Source organism: Salmo salar, chromosome 20 (genome assembly GCF_965601325.2).
Source record: "Salmo salar chromosome 20, fSalSal1, whole genome shotgun sequence".
Lineage (NCBI taxonomy): Eukaryota > Metazoa > Chordata > Actinopteri > Salmoniformes > Salmonidae > Salmo > Salmo salar.
Window position 1 is genome coordinate 24,759,517 of NC_138310.1, and position 22,937 is coordinate 24,782,453.

The 22,937-nt window shown below is 43.4% G+C and overlaps 1 protein-coding gene across 2 annotated transcripts in view; it reads right to left on the reverse strand.

The window, feature by feature from the left end:
* Nucleotides 1-467: 467 nt before the first annotated feature.
* The window catches only part of adgra2 (adhesion G protein-coupled receptor A2), a 56,668-nt gene continuing 34,198 nt past the window's right edge, over nucleotides 468-22,937 (reverse strand). For both annotated transcript variants that reach the window (XM_014160103.3, XM_014160102.3), the window contains exons 4-20: nucleotides 21,481-21,552; nucleotides 18,498-18,569; nucleotides 18,320-18,391; nucleotides 17,845-18,011; nucleotides 17,113-17,326; nucleotides 16,661-16,825; nucleotides 16,355-16,553; nucleotides 16,023-16,172; nucleotides 15,639-15,800; nucleotides 15,346-15,546; nucleotides 14,801-14,990; nucleotides 14,447-14,658; nucleotides 5,646-5,773; nucleotides 5,408-5,531; nucleotides 5,171-5,319; nucleotides 4,179-4,268; nucleotides 468-4,014 (exon numbers count right to left, since the gene is read on the reverse strand). In XM_014160103.3, coding sequence (XP_014015578.2) covers nucleotides 2,595-4,014; nucleotides 4,179-4,268; nucleotides 5,171-5,319; nucleotides 5,408-5,531; nucleotides 5,646-5,773; nucleotides 14,447-14,658; nucleotides 14,801-14,990; nucleotides 15,346-15,546; nucleotides 15,639-15,800; nucleotides 16,023-16,172; nucleotides 16,355-16,553; nucleotides 16,661-16,825; nucleotides 17,113-17,326; nucleotides 17,845-18,011; nucleotides 18,320-18,391; nucleotides 18,498-18,569; nucleotides 21,481-21,552 — 3,787 coding nt within the window. In that variant the 3' untranslated portion in view covers nucleotides 468-2,594. The remainder of the gene's footprint in view (nucleotides 4,015-4,178; nucleotides 4,269-5,170; nucleotides 5,320-5,407; nucleotides 5,532-5,645; nucleotides 5,774-14,446; nucleotides 14,659-14,800; nucleotides 14,991-15,345; nucleotides 15,547-15,638; nucleotides 15,801-16,022; nucleotides 16,173-16,354; nucleotides 16,554-16,660; nucleotides 16,826-17,112; nucleotides 17,327-17,844; nucleotides 18,012-18,319; nucleotides 18,392-18,497; nucleotides 18,570-21,480; nucleotides 21,553-22,937) is intronic.

The window sequence follows — 22,937 nt, forward strand, 5'->3', positions numbered from 1 at the left end:
TACTTTAACTTTTGAAACTCAATTCAAGTGTAGTGGTTTTATTATTTTACTTTAATGTTATTTTACGTTTCTTCAGTTTTTTTGTTATTGTATTGTAATTTGAAATGTAATTTAACAAAAGAAGGTCTAGGATCAGTTTACCATCCCTGAATCCCCCAGCCCAGGACCACGCTGACCTTATGTTTGTAAACATGCTAACCAATTTTGTGAACTACACAAATATAACTAATTGTCATAAAAACTGTTTAGTGACAAAGGTTTCGGCGTTGTTTAATAGAGAGCAAGATTTCACAAATTAGACCACAACGTCAAGAACAGCTAATATGAACAGAGGCTTCAGGAGCAGCTGGTGCTCAGACAGCCAGTCACTGAGTTTCTCAGACTCCTTTATTCGCATTCACTTCCTGTTCATATCAGAGAAGCGCTATTGCCCCGTCAGTATGAGAATAAATGAAAAAATACTAAAGTTGGATTTATTGTATTTATTTTGCATCAGAGTTTATTTTACAAGGCACAGTCTGAATTTCTTGAACAATATATTATTGAATTAAAAACAGTTATTTCATACTGATGTCATTATGACAAATGAAATATAAATATACATAAAACATTTTGAAATCTCCCTTTTTCATTTCGAGATGAGTGTGGACACAAAACTTGGAAATCATTTTGGGGACAAATGGGATGAATGTTAGTAAATGGATGAAATGTTAACAATCTGAGTAACCATTAGTGAAAAAGATGACACATTGCGCCATTGTGTTCTTGCACGTTGTTGACATTTTACAACTAATGGAAATCAGTGTTACAGCATGGTGTTTTTTCTACAGACAATAATGAGGAAGGTAAGTGCAACCACTGCTTTGTACTTAACACAACTCTGAGCTTTGTGAGTTTGAGTTCTTTCTCATGTTATTATCATTGACCTAAAGGGAGATTTCAGGACCTAGAATAAGGATACAATCTATGAATTGTATCCCATTTGCTAAACACTGACGTTGAGGTAAGCTCTGCTAGTCTATACAATTCTTTGGCACAATCATTTCCCTGAATACATTGGAGTTGTTTAGCAGAGCGTATCTAAGATGAACTGAGCTGTTGCATTCTTACACACTAAAAGAATACTGAAGATCAAAATTGCATAATATGGTTTTACACAATATTGTATGATAATGTGTGTGAAGCAACATCAGAAAACTAAGTAGCATAAATGAACCAGAATTCTGTCATTCATTTTTTTGCCTTTACTCTGAGCTTTTTACATTAACATAAACAAATAGTGTAGAAGTATTTGATGATTACTGTAACAAGCTTTGAAGCCATTGGATTATGAGGTGAATGTGAGGGGGGGGGGGGGGGGGGGGTATTTCAGTAAGCGCTTATCTTGGATCATGTGATATAAACCAGAGCTATTTACTGCATAATAAAACACCCATTAACATATTCTCCTTCCTCCTGCTGCAGATGGCAAACTCAACATGGTTTAAACTGATGCATCCCTTTATATCAGTGCATGAACAATGATGTTTGAAATCCTGGAGGGGGCAGTCTACATCCATGTTCAAATAACTGTAAATCCAGAGATTTGAAACTCCAAGAGGGAGAGAGCACAGTAAGGGAAAAGGAAAAATTAAGAAGGACGGGGATGTTCATATAAAAAAAAATCACCAAAGACATTACAGAGTACATGCCAGGGTCAAAGAAAGGTCACTCTTAGTTCATTTGTCCAAATACTGATACTTGTTCAACCTGTTTATTAGGGGAGGAGTTCCCGCTCAGTGCTGATGCGTATTTGAATCGAAGTCAATACGATTTAGTAAAAAAAGTTTTACAAACTGCATTCTCTCATCCTAGATTGAGAATCACACACACAAACACACATTCACGCAGCATACACATACACACGCACATGCCCACATACCCACAATACTACAAGAAAATATAATAAAAGCAAAAAGATTCTTCACAGAGGAAATGCACAGCCGTACTGTGGAAATGGACAATCTTAGATTCCATTTCATGCCATAGTCGATATGCATAGAATAAGAATACAAACAAAACAATAAAGCTTTACTTAAGGTATCCAAAATCAACATCTTATGTTGATTTTAGATATAGCTGGTAAGAATTCCTGTGACGTGTAGAATAAATGAGTATTTTACGTTTGAAATATGAAAAACAAAAGTACACAAAAGACAGGTCTTGAATTCATGACAAACCCAACAGTTGTTATGTCTGTGACAGAGCTGAGAGTACAGGACATCGTTGTCTTCATACACATCCCATGCCATCATGGTAATGGAAAGCTAAATGGCTGGACACAAAAGTAGCAAGCAACACAACCCCATAATCTAGCTCTTTTACACATTAAAAATAAAAAAACTCATCATGATCTGATTCCCAACTTGAGATCCACATGTGAAATTAGAAGAATTGTTCAATTCTTTCAATGTCATTTACACGAAAGTCTGAGTTACACACATAGATCTCATATTAGGATTCATCTGTATAGACGTAGGAGACTATAACAACAGTCCAATCATATCAAATTTTGTCAGGGTCCACTGTGGACAGGTGCTGGGAAAGAGCCAGTGTCACACTGTAGTTTCACTCTTCCACATACTTTTCATGCCCACAGAGCTCTGAGAATGGTCCGTGCCACTTGTGTCCAACTCCAGCTCTATCAGAGAGCTCTTGAGGGTGCCGTTAGGGGCAACCCCTGGCACAGTGGTAGTGATGCTGTTCAGAGGATAGGAGCAGCGCTTAGCTTCACGCTCTGCAGCCGCTGCCAGTTTCAGATTGTCTCGGCTGGCGCTGCGCCTATTACCTTGCATAGCCACCCTGCTGGCCACAGAGGGGAGCAGAGGGAAGGGCTTACGGCTGCCGCTGCTGCCCCCATCACTACCCTCTGAGGGGCTGGTAGCAACTGTCTCCCCCATTCTCCTACCATTACCGTTGGTTAGCGGGCTGGCATGGCTCTCAGAGTGGCTGTGATGTAGGCTGCCATTCTCACTAGTGGCCTGTTTGTGGGCTGGATGGGCAGCGTTGTGCTGCTCTATACCTGTAGGTCCCAGTGCTCCCATACTGCCCCCTCCACCACCAGCCCTCAAGGCTTTGAGTCGGTAGTGACCTCTGCCTTCACCTCGGGGGTGATACTGGCTGCTCCCTTGTTTAGTTCTGCCACTGACCTTCCTCCTCTGAGGTTGGACAGGGGCTACAGAGCCTATGGTGGGCAGCAGGTTGTTAGCTTGCTTGTTGTTATTGTCCGTACTGGTGCTGGTGTTGGTGCCTGCTGGGGCATGAGTGGCATTGTTGGTATTGTCTTGTGCCACCTGCAGCAGGTTGGTAAGCTTGCAGGGCCCAGGGCCTACACTGCTGATCCCACTGGGGGTGGAGGAGGACCTGGCTGATGAGGAGTTCTGGGGATCCTCTGGAGGATGGCAGCCAACAAAGATCTGGGATCCCTGTTCAGAGGTGGTCTGCATCCCACTAACAGTGGTGCAGGTGTGCGTGTAGACTGGCATAGGCTGGGAGTGGCGATACCCTGGGCAGCAGCCCAGCCAGGAGGCCTGCACATCCAGGCGTCGGAAGCAGTGGTGCACCACCAGGAACACTCCCAACACGGTGGCAGCTACTCCATAGAGAGAGCTAAACAACAGGCTGCTGTGCCCTGTCAGCCACATGGCCATGGCTCCACAGCCCCACAGGGCCAGGAACAGGAAGTGGGTGGCCACTAGCACCAGGAACTGCACCTTCAGGGAGTACTGGTCCTCTGGGGTCAACGCAGCGTGCATGGTCCCCACCACAGAGTCTGTTGACAGGAGACTAATGCTTCCACCCAGGGCTGGCTGGCTCTCAGGCACAGGGGAGGACAGGGAGGATCCTGGGCACTCTTTGGCCACCCGCTGCCTCAGGCGAAACACAGTGCACAGGAAATAGATCCAGGTGACCAATACCGCCAAGCCTGCAGGGACAAAGAAGGCCCCCAAACTGGGCTGCCACACCAACCAGCAGCTGGAAAACACAATACAAAAGTCAGTAAGGTCATAACAAAGAAGGATACCTCTGTGTATTCAAAATCTCATAAAAAATGGCAAATTCAGCTCTTGAATAAGCACTAAACCAAAAGATACTGTGTCAAGGGCCAATTGCTCAACGGTAAAATGAGAAGCACTCACTAAGGGCTGTTGGCCCCATAGTTGTTGACATTGACAGCCGCAGTGATGCCACATATGATGAGAGGAACACCACCAGCTATTAGATAGAACCTGTATTCAGAAAATACACAAATTACAGGGATCAAAGAAAATGACATGAAAAAGAAAGTAAGAGGGAATGACAGTGAACTCATTTAGATGTGAAGTATCATGTCCCAGCCACAATATTGGAAACAACAACTTAAACCCAAGGACTGTATGACAAATTTTAGTTTCTGTTTATTCTGTATGAGATTTAGGGGCTTGTCTCCTTTGTTGTATTCTCTCAGCAAGCATACATTTCACAGCTGTAGTGATCCCTAGGCTAGCTGTCTGTGATCTCCTGAGCTGAACTGAGCTGTAAGTTGGGCAGCCTCTCTGAGCTAGCTGATAAAGTGTAACAAAGGGCAACAGGCTGCTGGGGGGTTGTGATTTATCACAGGGCTAGGCGTCATTGGAGGGCTGACCCCATGCGGCGGTGGGCAACAGAAGGGTTTGGGAAAGCCACAGAGGTCAACAGTACAGTGCATGATCACAGCCAGGGAGCACCAGGGCAGAGGGGGAAAAGGGGGAGGAAGAGGGGAGGGGGGCAGTAATGAGGGGACAGTGCGCCCCCTCTATCACCCTTGCCAGATTTACGACATTCTCCTTAATCTCTGTTATCCCTGGCTCGTACATTCCACTCCTCCCCCGCTCTGGGCTCAGCACTCTGCATCTGTCACTGCTACTCTTTTGTGCCTTAGCAGTAGTCTACTGTTTTTCCCTCCAAGGCTTTCTAAAACAGAAGATCCTTGGTTCTAAACACAATGGTGGTCTTTGATATGACACAGTTTGTGTGTCCGTTCACATGAATACAGTCATTTAAAATACCGCCCCACAATGAGCTCACAACTCAACCGTTGACCTGTTTGACAATGACTCACAACCTTCTCATATAAAAGTCAACTCTGTCTCACTCTGATGACATCACTTACCTGAGCATAGGCCGCTGAGTAGCTGGAACAGGAGACTCTCCCTCTGGTTGCCGTGGCATCCTCCAGATAGCCTCTTTGTAGAGGACTCTAGCACTGACTCCGATCCACAGCAGAGTAGACAAGGAGGAGTAGTGTAGAGTGATGCCCACCTGACACAAATCACACAGGGTCATACACACAGCCTACACACACCACATGTAGAGAGCATGAGCTGGGTCTGAGAGGAGAGGGACTTACTGCCTGGCACACCATTGGATAGCTGGTCAGGGTGATGCCTCCTGCGTAGACAGCTGTGGTCATAGCAATGTGGAAGCAGGTATTGAGTAACGTGTGCCAGCTCTTTCTGGATATGTTTATAGAACTGCAGGAGGAAGAAAACAAAGCAGACCATTAGATGGACATAAAGACACTGTGGGGTAGGTAAGATAGCAGACACACGCACACACACGCGCACATGCACACGTACACACGGTACCTGTGGTGTAGTATGTGTGTGATGATGATAGTGAAGAGGCAGAGGAGGAGGATTGCAGTACAGCTATAGACCACAGGGTGGAGTACCCTCACTGACATGGGTGGGGAGTGGGGGAAGTCAGGAACCTCCTAGGAAAAAGAGAACTATTAATATCTTTGCAATGACCACACTGTGGGGCTTGATATAAAATCTCCAGACCTCGAGAAAAGAACATGAACGTTCATCCAGTGAAGTGATTTTTTATTTAGATCTATTATGATCCCCATTAGCTGATGCCAATAGTTACAGCTAGTCTTCCTAGGGTCCTACATAATGAAAAAGACATTACAGACAAAACACTTTACAATTTACATACATTTAAAAACATTAGCATGTAGTGTGTGTGTACACACAACAAGTAGGTCACATGGGGGAGAGGCGTTGTGTCGTGAGGTGTTGCTTTATTTGTTTTTTGAAACCAGGTTTCCTGTTCACTTGCGCTATATAAGATGGAAGGGCATTCCATGCACTCATGGCTATGTATAATAATGTATGTTTCCTTGAATTTGTTCTGGACCTGGGGACTGTTAAAAGACCCCTGGTGGCATGTCTGGTGGGGTAAGTGTGTGTGTGTACCAGTGCTGTGTGTAAGTTGACTATGCAAACAATTTGGAATTTCTAACACATTAATGTTTCTTATAAAAACAAAAAGTTGACGCAGTCAGTCTTTCCTCAACTCTTAGCCAAGAGAGACTGGCATGCATAGTATTAATATTTGCTCTCTGATTACAATGAAGATCAAGACCCGCCGCTCTGTTCTGGGCCAGCTGCAGCTTAACTAGGTATTTCTTTGCAGCACTTGACCATATGACCGGACAATAATCAAGATAAGATTAAACTACAGCCTGCAGGACTTGCTTTGTGGAGTGTGGTGTCAAGTAGAGCATCTCTTTATTACAGACAGACCTCTCCCCATCTTTACAACCATTGAATATATATGTTTTGACTATGACAGTTTACAGTCTAAGGTAACACCAAGTAATTTTGTCTCCTCAACTTGTTCAAGAGCCACACCATTCATTACCAGATTCAGCTGAGGTCTATAACCTAAAGAAATGATTTGCACTAAATACAATGCTCTTTGTTTTAGAGATGTTCAGGACCAGTTTATTACTGGCCACCCATTCCAAAAAAGGCTGCAACTTTTTGTTAAGGGTTTCAGTGACTTCCTATAGCTGTGGTTGCTGATGCGTATATGGTTGAATCATCAGCATACATCGACACACATGCTTTGTTTAATGCCAGTGGCAGGTCATTGGTAAATATAGAAAAGAGTAGAGGGCCTTGAGAGCTGCCCTGTGGTACACCACACTTTACATGTTTGACATTAGAGAAGCTTCCAGTAAAGAAAACCCTCTGAGTTATATTAGATATATAGCTCTGAATCCACGATATGGTAGAGGTTGAAAAGCCATCACATACGTTTTCTCAACAACAGGTTATGGTCGAGCAACTGCTCGGCATCTGACCATAAGGCGCTACAGAGGGTAGTGCATACGGCCCAGTACATCACTGGGGCCAAGCTTCCTGCAATCCAGGACCTATATAATAGGTAGTGTCAGAGGAAAGCCCATAAAACTGTCAGACTCCAGTCACCCAAGTCATAGACTGTTTTCTCTGCTACCACACGGCATGCGGTACCAGAGCGCCAAGTCTAGGACCAAAAGGCTCATTAACAGCTTCTACCCCCAAGCCATAAGACTGCTGAACAATTCATCGAATGGCCACCGGACTATTACATTGACCCCCCCTCCATTTGTTTTGTACACTGTTGCTACTCAATGTTTATTATCTATGCATAGTCACTTCACCCCTACCTACATGTACAAATTACCTCAAACCTGTACCGGCACACACTGACTCACTAACCGGTACCCCCTGTATATAGCCTCATTATTGTTATGTTATTGTGCTACTTTTTTTTGGTAAATATTTTCTTAACCTGTTAGGGCTAGGGGGCAGTATTTGCACGGCTGGATATTTTTTTTTTACCCGATTTCATCTGGTTACTAATCCTACCCAGTAACTAGAATATGCATATACTTATTATATATGGATAGAAAACACCATAAAGTTTCTAAAACTGTTTGAATGGTGTCTGTGAGTATAACAGAACTCATTTGGCAGGCAAAACCCTGAGACATTTTCTGACAGGAAGTGGATACCTGATGTGTTGTATTACCTTTAAACCTATGCCATTGAAAAACACAGGGGCTGAGGAATATTTTGGCACTTCCTATTGCTTCCACTAGATGTCACCAGCCTTTACAAAGTGTTTTGAGTCTTCTGGAGGGAGATCTGACCGAACAAGAGCCATGGAACGATGATGGCCCATTAGACACCTGGCGCGCGAGTTCATGTTGGGTACCCTCGTTCCAATACGTTATAAAAGAGAATGCATTCGTCCACCTTGAATATTATTCATGTTCTGGTTAAAAAAGGCCCTAATGATTTATGCTATACAACGTTTGACATGTTTGAACGAACGTAAATATATTTTTTCCCCTCGTTCATGAAGTGAAGTCCGGCGGGCTTAGATCATGTGCTAACAAGACGGAGATTTTTGAACATAAATGATGAGCTTTTTTGAACAAAACTACATTCGTTATGGACCTGTGATACCTGGAAGTGACATCTGATGAAGAGAATCAAAGGTAATGGATTATTTACATAGTATTTTCGATTTTAGATCTCCCCAACATGACCTCTAGTCTGTATCGCAACGCGTATTTTTCTGGGCGCAGTGCTCAGATTATTGCAAAGTGTGATTTCCCAGTAAGGTTATTTTTAAATCTGGCAAGTTGATTGCGTTCAAGAGATGTAAATCTATAATTCTTTAAATGACAATATAATATTTTACCAATGTTTTCTAATTTTAATTATTTAATTTGTGGTGCTGACTTGACTGCCGGTTATTGGAGGGAAACGATTTCCTCAACATCAATGCCATAGTAAAACGCTGTTTTTGGATATAAATATGAACTTGATAGAACTAAAAATGCATGCATTGTCTAACATAATGTCCTAGGAGTGTCATCTGATGGAGATTGTAAAAGGTTAGTGCATCATTTTAGCTGGTTTTATGGTTTTGGTGACCCTGTCTTTGAATTGACAAAACATTACACACAACTCTTGTAAATGTACTGTCCTAACATACTCTAAATTTATGCTTTCGCCGTAAAACCTTTTTGAAATCGTAAAACGTGGTTAGATTAAGGAGATGTTTATCTTTCAAAGGGTGTAAAATAGTTGTATGTTTGAAAAATTTGAATTTTGACATTTATTTGGATTCAAATTTGCCGCTCTTGAAATGCACCTGCTGTTGATGGAGTGCACCACGGGTGGGACGCTTGCGTCCCACCTAGCCCATAGAGGTTAACTCTTCTTGAACTGCACTGTTGGTTAAGGGCTTGTACAGTGGGGCAAAAAAGTTTAGTCAGCCACCAATTGTGCAAGTTCTCCCACTTAAAAAGATGAGAGGCCTGTAATTTTCATCATAGGTACACTTCAACTATGACAGACAAAATGAGGAAAAAAAATCCAGAAAATCACATTGTAGGATTTTTTATGAATTTATTTGCAAGTTATGGTGGAAAATAAGTATTTGGTCAATAACCAAAGTTCATCTCAATACTTTGTTATATACCCTTTGTTGGCAATGACACAGGTCAAACGTTTTCTGTAAGTCTTCACAAGGTTTTCACACACTGTTGCTGGTATTTTGGCCCATTCCTCCATGCAGATCTCCTCTAGAGCAGTGATGTTTTGGGGCTGTCGCTGGGCAACACGGACTTTCAACTCCCTCCAAAGATCTTCTATGGGGTTGAGATCTGGAGACTGGCTAGGCCACTGCAGGACCTTGAAATCCTTCTTACGAAGCCACTCCTTCGTTGCCCGGGCGGTGTGTTTGGGATCATTGTCATGCTGAAAGACCCAGCCACGTTTCATCTTCAATGCCCTTGCTGATGGAAGGAGGTTTTCACTCAAAATCTCACGATACATGGCCCCATTCATTCTTTCCTTTACACGGATCAGTCGTCCTGGTCCCTTTGCAGAAAAACAGCCCCAAAGCATGATGTTTCCACCCCCATGCTTCACAGTAGGTATGGTGTTCTTTGGATGCAACTCAGCATTCTTTGTCCTCCAAACACGACGAGTTGAGTTTTTACCAAAAAGTTATATTTTGGTTTCATCTGACCATATGACATTCTCCCAATCCTCTTCTGGATCATCCAAATGCTCTCTAGCAAACTTCAGACAGGCCTGGACATGTACTGGCTTAAGCAGGGGGACACGTCTGGCACTGCAGGATTTGAGTCCCTGGCGGCGTAGTGTGTTACTGATGGTAGGCTTTGTTACTTTGGTCCCAGCTCTCTGCAGGTCATTCACTAGGTGTGCTTCTGGGATTTTTGCTCACCGTTCTTGTGATCATTTTGACCCCACGGGGTGAGATCTTGCGTGGAGCCCCAGATCGAGGGAGATTATCAGTGGTCTTGTATGCCTTCCATTTCCTAATAATTGCTCCCACAGTTGATTTCTTCAAACCAAGCTGCTTACCTATTGCAGATTCAGTCTTCCCAGCCTGGTGCAGGTCTACAATTTTGTTTCTGGTGTCCTTTGACAGCTCTTTAGTCTTGGCCATAGTGGAGTTTGGAGTGTGACTGTTTGAGGTTGTGGACAGGTGTCTTTTATACTGATAACAAGTTCAAAAAGGTGCCATTAATACAGGTAACGAGTGGAGGACAGAGGAGCCTCTTAAAGAAGAAGTTACAGGTCTGTGAGAGCCAGAAATCTTGCTTGTTTGTAGGTGACCAAATACTTATTTTCCACCATAATTTGCAAATAAATTCATTAAAGATCCTACAATGTGATTTTCTGGATTTTTTTTTCTAATTTTGTCTGTCATAGTTGACGTGTACCTATGATGAAAATTACAGGCCTCTCTCATCTTTTTAAGTGGGAGAACTTGCACAATTGGTGGCTGACTAAATACTTTTTTGCCCCACTGTAAGTAAGCATTTGACGGTAAGGTCTACACATGTTGTATTCAGTGCATAAGACAAATAAAGTTTGATTTGGTCAATAATATCAAAGGCTGCACTGAAATCTAACAGTATAGATCCCACAATCTTCTTATTACCAATTTCTTTCAACCAATCATCAGTCATTTGTGTCAGTGCAGTACATGTTGAGTGCCCTTCTCTATAAGCACGCTGAAAGTCTGTTGTTCGTTTGTTTACAGAGAAATAGCATTGTATTTGGTCCCCCCCAAAAATTCCAACAGTTCGCTAAGAGCTGGCAACAAGCTGATAGGTCTGCTGTTTGATCCAGTAAAGGCCATTTTACCACTCTTGGTAGCAGAATTACTTTTGCTTCCTTCCTTCCAGGCCCGAGGACCAAGTCTTTCCTCTAGGCTCAGATTAAAGTCATGACAGATAGGAGTGGCTGTAGAGTCAGCTATCATCCTCAGTAGCTTTCCATCTAAGTTGTCAATGCCAGGAGGTTTGCCATTATTGATCGATAACAATCATTTTTCCACCTCTCCCACACTACTTTACAAAATTGAAACATACAATGCTTTTCTTTAATTATTCGTTTTTTATCAATGTGTACGATGACTCACTGTTCGTTGTTGGCATTTCCTGCTAAAATAATTGGCAACATCAAATGGTTTTGTGATGAATAAAACATCTGATTCGATGAAAGATGGAGTTTTTTCATCATTCTTTAATTATATCATTGATTTTGACTTCATAATACAGTTCATACTTCTTTTTGTTGAGTTTAGTCACATCATTTCTCAATGCCCCATCTCTTTCAACCATACATTTTTGGCCACCTTTCCTTCCAGTTCTCCACTGCCAATGATTGGAACGAATTGCAAAAATCGCTTAAGTTGGAGACTTATATTTCCCTCACTAACTTTAAACATCAGCTATCTGAGCAGCTAACCGATCGCTGCAGCAGTACATAACCCATCTGTAAATAGCCCATCAAATCTACTTACCTCATCCCCATATTGTTTTTATTTACTTTTCTGCTCTTTTGCACACCAGTATTTCTACTTGCACATCATCATCTATACATCTATCTCTCCAGTGTTAATTTGCTAAATTGTAATTACTTCGCTACTATGGCCTATTTATTGCCTTACCTCCTCACGCCATTTGCACACACTGTATATAGAAGTTCTTTTTTTCTATTGTGTTATTGACTGTACGCTTGTTTATTCCATGTGTAACTCTGTGTTGTTGTTTGTGTCGCACTGCTTTGCTTTATCTTGGCCAGGTCACAGTTGTAAATGAGAACTTGTTCTCAACTAGCCTACTTTGTTAAAGGTGAATAAAGGTGAAAAAAAAGAACAAAGTACAACAGCATCAGTAAAAATGTGATCAATACATGTGGATGATTTTGTTCCAGAAGTGTTTGTAAACACCATACTGTAGGTTGATTAATAACCTGAACCAGATTACAGGAACTGGTTACAGTGAGAAGCTTCCTCTTGAGCGGACAGCTTGATGAAAACCAGTCAATATTCAGGTCCCCATGAAAGTAGACCTCTCTGTTTACATCACATACCCTGTCAAGCATTTCACACATATTATTTAGATACTGACTGTTAGCACTTGGTGGCCTATAGCAACACCCCCAAAGAAATAGCTTTAGATGTACCAGGTGCAACCACAACACTTCAATAACACTGTTCACCGGACGCGCTTGTTGCACCCTCGACAACTACTATGATTATTATTATTTGACCATGCTGGTCATTTATGAACATTTTAACATTTTAACATCTTGACCATGTTCTGTTATAATATCCACCCTGCACAGCCAGAAGAGGACTGGCCACCCCTCATAGCCTGGTTCCTCTCTAGGTTTCTTCCTAGGTTTTTGGCCTTTCTAGGGAGTTTTTCCTAGGGAGTTTTTCCTAGCCACCGTGCTTCTTTCACATGCTTTGCTTGCTGTTTGGGGTTTTAGGCTGGGTTTCTGTACAGCACTTTGAGATATCAGCTGATGTACGAAGGGCTATATAAAAATAAATTTGATTGATTTGATTTGATTGATAATATCTTCTCTAAGCGTTACAGTGATATGGCTCTGAATATATACAGCAACACCTCCCCCATACGCATTCATGTCTCTTCTATAGATGTTATATCCTTCTATTGCTACTGCTGTGTCATCAAAATAATTATCTAAGTGAGTCTCAGAAATGGCTAATATATGAATGTTATCTGATGTTAGCAAGTTATTGATTTCATGAACCTTATTTCTAAGGCTACATATATTAATATGGGCTATTTTCAGCTCTTTCCTGGGTAGCTTATCAGAGATAGACATAATATAGAAAAGAGCAAAAAATAAAAATATATACATTCAGCAGTCCATTAATCAGTTGGTGTGTGTAAGTGTGTGTGTGTGCTTCAGGGTTGAAGATACGAACCCATAGGCTTGGGTCTCTCATCCCTTCCAGGCTTTTGGGAGGGAGGGTGGACAATGAGCCTGTCATAGCAGATGTAAGTAAAGTCCGCACACGCTCTGGCAGCTTTCATGACTGCGAAAAGTTCTTTCCTCTTCTGGCGCACAGCTTCAGGATAGTCCTTTTTGAGCAAGAAGTACATTCCTCTCAAGTTCTTGGCTCTTTCCAGAACAGGTACCTTGTCCTTGAACCTCAGGAACTTGACCAATATTGGCCTGGGCCTGTCAACTGGGCCGGTGGTGGGTTTTCCAGTCCTATGAGCGCGCTCAAACCTCAATCGTCTTGTGGTCCATCTTCTGTTTCTCCGAGTTCATTTCCCTCACTTTGTCCTCAGACTCTGTTCAGTTCTCATGTGGAGATTCTGCAATTCCGTCCACAACAATGTTGTTTCGCCTTGATTGTCCCTCGAGATAATCTGATTTCTCCGTCATTGTAATCATGGACTCACATACAGAACTGATGTCCCCTCTCAATGACTTAGAGATTTTTGTCATCTTGCCATTCATTAACTCATCGAGCTGATCCTGGGAAAACTGCAAACTATTCTTCAGGTCCTGGACATCTATGGTCAGGTCGTCCATTCTTTTATTAATTGACTCCACCAGTATTTGGACACAACACTTGAAGATTTTTTTCTTGTTGTTGTAACAACTGCTTGTAGAACTATTTTCGTTCGATTAAAAGATCCTTCCCCTGTGATAGAGATACCACTGTCCTCAATGGTACTCCCACTGGCTTTGGTCTTTGTCATGGTAGCAACGTAGGTTAAGCTGTTACTCCACGCAGTTCCAGACAGAGCAGGTCACAGGGAGGATTGGAAACAACATCAACAAACAGCAGGGATCTAGACAGCCACAAGCCCGGGACAATCCGCTGTCCCTGCCACAATGGCTATCCACATTGCAGGCTGCACTCAAGCACTCAAGAAAACCCCACTCGCCCTATAGGCAGCTAGCTAACAGCTAGGCTATCTGCTACGCCAAGCAGCTCCTCAGACCTGGCCTTGTTCAGCAGGATCACTGGACAGATAGTAGAGGTCCCAGCAACTGAAGCCAGCTACGTGGCAGGATCCAAACTCAAAACGTAGCTAGCTAGTAACCAAACTTTTTCGATAGACTTTCAAAACTTTCCAAAACAACAAACTGAGCTTTCCCTCATTTCACCTTCAATGGGAAGTAACGTGTTGTGCAGTGCGTGTTGTGCAGAGTCATCATTACATTACATCCACCGTGTGTCTCTGGGAATAAGTGAGTGATCCTAGGATGTGCTCCCACCCTACCTGCAGCACGGCGTAGTTGCTGAGTACAGAGCAGCGCAGGGTGGAGGTGGCAGAGTCAGTGTGGGCCAGTAGGCAGCCCTCCTGGCTCCATCCCCCATGCTGCTGCTGCAGGGCCTGCAGGCTCCAGTGGGCCGCCACCGGGTCACTTCCCGGGATCGAGTGGCGCAGGGACACCAAGATGGGCTCCGAGTGGTTCCACATACTGCACCCGTCTGCCACACAAAGGAGGAGATGACCATCACTATCACCAGCTCATACATTTGTATTTTGTAATTATCTTAAAATAACCAGGTTTGACCCGTCTCTGTAAATTTGTTGAGTTGTGTAATAAAAGTGTTATAGTTGCTCCCTCACCTAGGCCTACGTAGATGACAGGGCTGTTGACACTGCGTCTGCGGGTGTTCTCTCCAGGACCACTGAAGTTCCCTGAGAAAGGGAAGAACCTCCCTGTACGGAACGCCACAAACTGGAGCTTACAGTCTGATGGGGCGTCTGGGGGGAACAGAGAGGCAGGGAGAACCACAGAGGCCAGGGCTACAGCATTCTAGAGGGAGGGAGGAACATAGAAAGAGAGAGAATCATACCATTCATTCTTTACTGTCCTACTTTCACCTATATTTGACTCTGTTAGCCCAATGGAATACAAAACAGAAATTTCAAACACCAAACGACAAAATCTAAAACCCCAGGATTTTCTCCCTCTTTCATGTCAGCTGTTGTAAATGACTGTGCTAAATGCGGATCCATGCCGTCTCCAGTAGGTCAAGCCCTGAGGTGTGTTCCCTCTAATGACAACCGTATGCACTGTCTACCATTGTACCACAGACACACAACCACAGTCCTGTTTGTGGGTAAGGTTGGGTTCAGGTCTGGGTGAGGGAGACAGAGACAGTGCTTACCTTCATGGGGAAGTTGTTTATGGAGGTGTTGTGGGTGCCTGTGGTGCAGCGGAAGCGGAGCTGCTGTTCGTGGGTGGGCTCTGCCCCCTCCATGCCCAGGTTACCTAACAAGGTCTCCCGACGTTGGTAAGCTGTGCAGCTCATGCCAGTGAAGTGGGCCGGACGGATAAGATGGGCCTCCATTACAATGTTCCTGGAGAGCTATAGGGGGAAAACAACGTTGATTACATTTAGGACTGTTAGATGAAAATAATATAGAACCTTAAAACATGTTGGAATGCAAGTCGTTGTACCGTGGAGAGGTCCTGGGCATGGCTGTGGAGCTGGGGCCAGGCCAGAGTCTCCAGAGAGTGGACTATGGAGCTGCAGGCTTTCTTCTCTCTCTGAGCATGGGCCAGGATCTGATTATCGACCTGCATCAGGTTACTGCCCATATCCACCAGCATCTCTGACAGCTGACACATACATACACACACACAGGTAAAGACATGAAAAAACAAGCATTCACATAAACACAGGGGGCAGAAAGAAACTTAATCATGAACATAAGGTAATGAATATATCATGAATATTCAAGTCAAAAAGTCCCTATCAACTCTTTCCAATTCAAGACAACGCAGACACAAAATAAAACCCCCAAAACATTAATTGAGGGTTTAAAGATCTCATCGTCCCACCTCTCGCAGTGGTCGGACATATTCCATGAATTTCTCCATCATCTGGGCCACGTACATCACGTCCATGGTGTCAGTGAAACTGGATGCATCCACGGTGTACGTGCGCACCTGATGTGCCAGAGTGACCGCATTAGAGGTATTGATGGGCATCTGGAAAAAGAGAGAAGTATGATTAAAGCAAATAACTAAAATGTTTTGTTACTTTTACACATTTACCTTTCAGGCAACAACTATTTAAATATTACTACCATAATATATGTATCATATTTTGATTTCATAGGTAATGGGATAAATTAATTTGGGACAGCCCAAGCACAACCCCTGGTACTGACCAGGATGAAGGTGTGTAGGACCCGTGTGATGTCGTTGGTGTAGAGACAGTTGTCATAGTCTCCCTCCTCCCAGCTCCCTGATCGGTCACAGTATCGTGATGCCTGCTTCTGCTCCACAGTACCCCCCATGGACAGGGAGGGGTAGCGCAGCTGCAGACAGTACTGGTAGGAGGTGATACCTGCCAGGGTTCTGGGCCACCTAGAAAAAAACACCAAGGGAGGAGGATGCAGCATGTTTTAATCAGAAGGACTGTTATTATTGTGGAATTAGTTTCTGGAGAGGGGAATTATTGTTTTCTTCCTTACTTGAACTCTCCCCGGTTGTTAGTGACTCTTTCCTCCGGACAGAAGGAGGCGCTGTTCTCCAGCACCACTATTTCCACGCTGCGGGAGGTGTTGCCCCGCCCAGTGGACACCACACACTTCCACTCTCCACTGGCCTCAACATGCACGTTGGACAGGATGAGCTCACTGCACCGAGGAGACAGTACATCCGTCACTGCCATCACACATACCCAGACAGCACACTACACCTCATGTCCTATCAGCAGAAACTAAACAAACAGTGTTTTTTTTCATAAATTCATGAGAACCAAACACTGGCTTCATAAACCATTACTAAATAAAAAACATATTTAACTTAGACCTTATGTTAAAAACATGAAAATAAGACATAATTGAGGAGTGCAATGAAAGGTAAGAAAAGAGTGCTGGGATCGACAGATATACCAGCGGACCCCTCAGTACTGTAACATTACCTGGTGATGAAGGTACAGTCATGCACCACGCTGGCCTCTAGAGTGATGCCCTGTTCAGGGTCAGAGGTCACCAACTGGCCGTTGTGGCGCCAGTGCAGCGCAGTGATTTTGTCCACCAGGGCGGCGGTGCAGTGGAAGGGCAGCCGGTCCCCCTTGAAGACCACCTGGCGCTGGGAGGGTAGGAGAGACAGGGTGTGCAGCTCCAGAGGCCCATCTGAGTGAGGAAAGGAACACACAGCACAGCCAGGAGAAGGGAAGGCAGATGAGACCATAACAAATCACTCTGGGTTACTTCTGCTGCTCTCTCATCACACAACCTCAGCTAAATATTTCAGATGAAGCCATTATGACCCTGCTTTTTTAGGAATATTGGATGCAGACAGCCCCAAATCATAAAGGCCGACCACAGAGGAGGCACAACACAGCTAACTGGTGCACTTGGAAAGACAGACTACTGAGTGGAAGAGGAAATACAATAGAAAACAGATTATTGGAGACAGCAAAACATTGGCATTTTGCGTTTTTATTGCACTTCTTATGTTTCTCCACTTGCTCACTCACAGCTTATTACTTTTCACAAACACCTACCTGACAGATTAGGGACATCTCACAATATTAGCATGAGAAAACAATAACTCTGTCATTCATATAGTGAAGTTTTCATACTATTTGAGGGGTGATAGTGGTGAACCACCACATTCATATGCATTCAATTTCCTGTCAGACACTCACCACAGCTCAGCTGACTTTCCCTCAGTCCACGCAGGGGCTTTCCATGGAGGTTCCTGGGATAAGCACAGATGGTCTCGTCCCCCAGCCGGCGGGCTGTCCTGGTGCGAAAGTAACCCGGCACCCAGCGCAGCCCACAGTCACATGACAGAAAGTCAGAGTTAAAGTTCCTGGTGAGAAAAAGCAGGGAGTTTGACAACAGCATTCATCAGGGGAGATTACACTGAGGAGCGGGTGCACTTTCCCTCCAACGGCATGTTGCCCAACAGTTCAGATCTATTCTCTGGTGGTCCATTATAGGATCAACATGTCAGATGTGACAAAAGGCTGTCCATTGCTTGAACTAAGCCTATAGGGAGAAAAATGTGATCAGATTGCCAAGATTGCATTTATATCGCTTACGAAGATTATACAAACATCTGTCTGGAGCAAACTGTGAAAAAGGGGATGACAGTTAGGAGCAGGGAACAGCACTCACACAAGTTTAAGACAGGGGAGCTCCTGGAAGACCCCTGGGTCCAAGGTAGATAAGATGTTCCCAGAGAGGTTCCTAACAGGAGAAAACAGACAGGTGTTTAATCACTATCACTGTACTACATACCCACAATACTACACTAGAATGTGTTGCTTTATGGTCAGTCATTTAGCCTGCTTACAGTTTGGTGAGGACGGTGAGTCCCTGGAACATGTCTGGAGTCAAGCAGCCAATGCGGTTGTTGGACAGGTCGCTAGGAGAGATAACAGGGACATTGAGGGCACAGCGGTGAATAATGGTAATTTTTTAAATATAAAATAGAATGACAAAGCTGTAAAACCCTCAACTTAATGAATTCCATTGGTGTTTAAATGAGGGTTACAGCATGAAATATCCTTCATATATATATTTTTATTTAATTTTTCTGTGTCAATATGTATATGTTGTCAAACTGATGGCAGTTGTGAAAAAAGTCAATAGTTGGAAGATTGCAGAGTTAAATGAAAATAACGGCATTGCACGTTAGGTACTTTTTTCATTAATTAGGCTATTTTCTATTAAACCATATGGTCTATCTACTAGAAACTCATGGACAATATGGACACAGAGTACCAGTCAAAAGTTTGGACAAACCTGCTCATTCAAGGGTTTTTCTTTATTTGTACTATTTTCTACATTGTAGAATAATAGTGAAGACATCAAAACTATGAAATAACAAATATAGAATCATGTAGTAACCAATAAAGTGTTAAACAAATCTAAATATTTTATATTTGAGATTCTTCAAAGTAGCCACCCTTTGCCTTGATGTCACGACTGTCGTAGAGATTAGACCAAGGCGCAGCGGGTTGCGTGCTCATAATTATACTTATTATAGCGAACACGGAAAAACAATAAACAAAGACCGACAGCTAACAGATTTGCAGGCTAAACAACAGCAGTGCAAATACAACTACCCACAATCAACCAGGTGAAAACAAGCTCCCTATATATGACTCTCAATCAGGAACAACGATGTACAGCTGTTTCTGATCGAGAGCCACACAGACCAACAAAGAAATATATTAACTAGAAAAACCTAGAATACCAAAACAAGAACATACCCTGGAACACATAAATAAAACACCCCTCTACATACACATAACCCCCAAACCACATAAAACAAATACCCCCTGTCACGTCCTGACCAAACTACAATAACAAATAACCCCTATTACTGGTCAGGACGTGACACTTGATGACAGATTTGCACACTTGGCATTCTCTCAACCAGCTTCATGAGGTGGTCACCTGGAATGCATTTCAATGAACAGGTGTGCCTTGTTAAAAGTTAATTTGTGTGTGTGCGGGGGGGGGGGGGGTATACAGGCGATAGCCCTATTTGGTAAAAGACCAAGTCCATATTATGGCAAGAACAGCTCAAATAAGCAAAGAGAAACGACAGACCGGTGGAAATCTGTCCTTTGGTCTAATGAGTCCAAACTTTTGATTTTTGGTTCCAACAGCCGTGTCTTTGTGAGATGCAGAGTAGGTGAATGGATGATCTCTGCATGTGTAGTTCCCACTGTGAAGTATGGAGGAGGAGGTGTGATGGTGCTTTGCTAGTGACACTTTCAGTGATTTATTTAGAATTCAAGGCACACTTAACCAGCACGGCTACCACGTCAATAACCAAAAACACACCTCCAGGCTGTGTAAGGGCTATTTGACCAAGAAGGAGAGTGATGGAGTGCTGCATCAGATGACATGGCCCCCACAATCACCCAACCTCAGCCGAATTGAGATGATTTAGGATGAGTTGGACCACAGAGTGAAGAAGAAGTAGCCAACAAGTGCTCAGTGTATGTGGGAATTCCTTCAAGACTGTTGGAAAAGCATTCCTCATGAAGCTGATTGAGAGTGTGCGAAGCGGTCATCAAGGCAAAGGGTGGCTACTTTGAAGAATCTCAAATATACAATTTATTTTTTTAACACATTATTGGTTACTACATTATTCCATGTGTGTTATTTCATAGTTTTGACGTCTTCACTATTATTCTACGATGTAGCAAATAGTAAAAATAAAGAAAAACCCTTGAATGAGTAGGTGAGTCCAAACTTTGGACTAGTATTGTATAATAAATTAATACTATATATTCATATTTTTTTTAATAAATAACCAAAATTACTTAAGATTCCGGTAACTTTGGTAAATTACCGATACATTTGCAACCCTAATCTTGACACTCTGCATGTTGTTTTTGTGATCTCATTGGGAACAACTGGCTCCTCCAGTACATTGGCCAATAGACTTCCGGTTCTTATTTTTATTTGTTTACAATAACAAAGTCTTATCCAAAGTGGCTTTCTTGGCCAGTAGGCACATCTTTCACAATTTCCATTCATACAACTAGCCAGCGTGTAACACAGCAGGATAAGGAATTGGAATTTTGCAACACTCTCGTGACCTGTGAATGTTCCTTATCGATATAGACCATAGAACCTCTTGTAAAGCCTTGTCACCAAAGAAGGAGCAAATGCACTCTGCAGCCCCTGCATGCTGTGTCTGCATGGTATAAGGACAGTGTCAGAGTGAGCCTTCTTCCACTGTCCCCCTGACACAACCCAGCAGAGAGCTGTCGAGAGTGTGTCTTTATCTCTCCCTGTTTGTTTTGAAAAGCCCCAGACCTTGCAGGGAAAACACAAGCAGTACAGGGAGGGGAAAAGAGTCACGCAGCGCAGGGCAGAGGACCGGAGCCGACTGTCCAAACACACAATGAGTGAGCTATGAGCGGCCGCAAACTGCTGCCCTGTCACATCCAATGACGTGTGAGGAGCCTCTGCGTGGCCCTGAGGTTTCCCATGGCGGCAGAGCAGGGCACCAGACATGTCATCCCAGGCCCCACTGACATCAGCACAGACCAGCACATACACTTAGCCCAGCCATCCACAACACATCTCTGAGCCAGCCAGGTTTTCATGAAGGACACTAAAACTGAGAATATATATTTTTACATATAGTTTTATGTGTCATAAAAAGTTATGACTATGCGCTGGTTTTGAAAATACTCAATACTGTGACATGCAGGGAGACTGGCAACTAAACCAACTCTTTATATACGCAATATGACTGTTTACAGTGCACAAGATATAATGAAAACAGAGCTGATTCTGTATGCACTTACAGCTTCCGAAGTTCAGATAAACTTTGGAAGGCTCCAGGCATGATGGTGCTGATGAGGTTGCTCCTGAGGTCCCTGTGGAGAGAGAGAGAGAAAGAGAAATTAAAATAACATAAGACATTAGACTGTCAATGAGGAGACCTACGGCCTTGCACATAACTAGTTGAAACATTGGCCCATAACATCTCCAAACTAAGGCTTGAGGGCAATCACCAGGTGTTCATTAAAAGGTATTAATTTCTGAGTAAATACAGTATGAACAGTGAATAGCTGGATACAATATTCTGCTTGGATCAGCAAGGTTTCTTTAAAATGACAGGGAGTGGATACATATGCCCCAACTATGGCCCCACCAGTGGGACACAGCAGGATATTTCTGCATTCGGATGGTTTGGAAATCTTACCCCAACCGCCACCTGGACTTGGGTCTCGCAAGGATGCCAATAGTTGACCAAAGAAAATATCGCTGGAATCCAGGAGGAGTGCTACTCTTTCGGTACTCTTTTGAAAATGACTCTTCCCAAGATAAAGTTACTCTGGCTATTGCCAAACCATAAATATGAATTTCTACCTTTGAAGATCTAATTTCATACTACCCGTCACATTTCACCCCACCTTCTTCCCATGCCATGCCCAGCCATGCCCATGTGTTAAACAACTCAACCACATACCCTTCTCCATTCACAGTCAGACCTGCCGGAGAATTAACCTCTGAAACTCAGGGAAGCTCTTTGGCCAGGTGGGAATAGTAAGGTTGGAAGAGGTCATCAGACAAAGGGTTGTAGGCAGGACAAGGCTGATATGTGAAGGCAATGTGATCCTTGTTCCTACAGCATGAAAAACACCTGCTCCCAAAGGAACAGTCACAGAGGAGGATTTCCTTACAGAAGCTCCCAGACATCAACACCAACGTTTAGGGAGGAAGCAGTCCCCCCCCCATTCCAATCCTTCCCAGCATGCCATTGTGGTAGCCAGAACCTTCAGGGACTTTCTGCTCCACTATCCCACAATGCATTATCTCAGATCTATTTTCCTAACCACATCGCATCACACACACCATTTAAAATGTTAGCCCCCCAAACCTCAGACATCTCCTCACCCACTCTTGTCCTCCGTCCAAGAGATGAGCTATTTTTATCAATTCAGAACAGATTCATTCTGAGAATAGTTTCCAGTAAATACGACAGAGAGAGAGAGAGAGAGAGAGAGGAGAGAGAGAGAGAGAGAGAGAGAGAGAGAGAGAGAGAGAGAGAGAGAGAGAGAGAAGTATGGCTACAATACCTTGAGATACAGGCAGGGCTTTTATTGGTCAAGATCTGTTTTGGACAGAACTATCCAGGGCCATCATCACTCATATCAGTATATACAGTAACAAAATGATAGAGCTGGTCTAGTGTAGTGTTGTCCTGGCTGAGACTATGTGGACCAGAGACAGATGTGTCTATCTGAAAGCGGTAGGT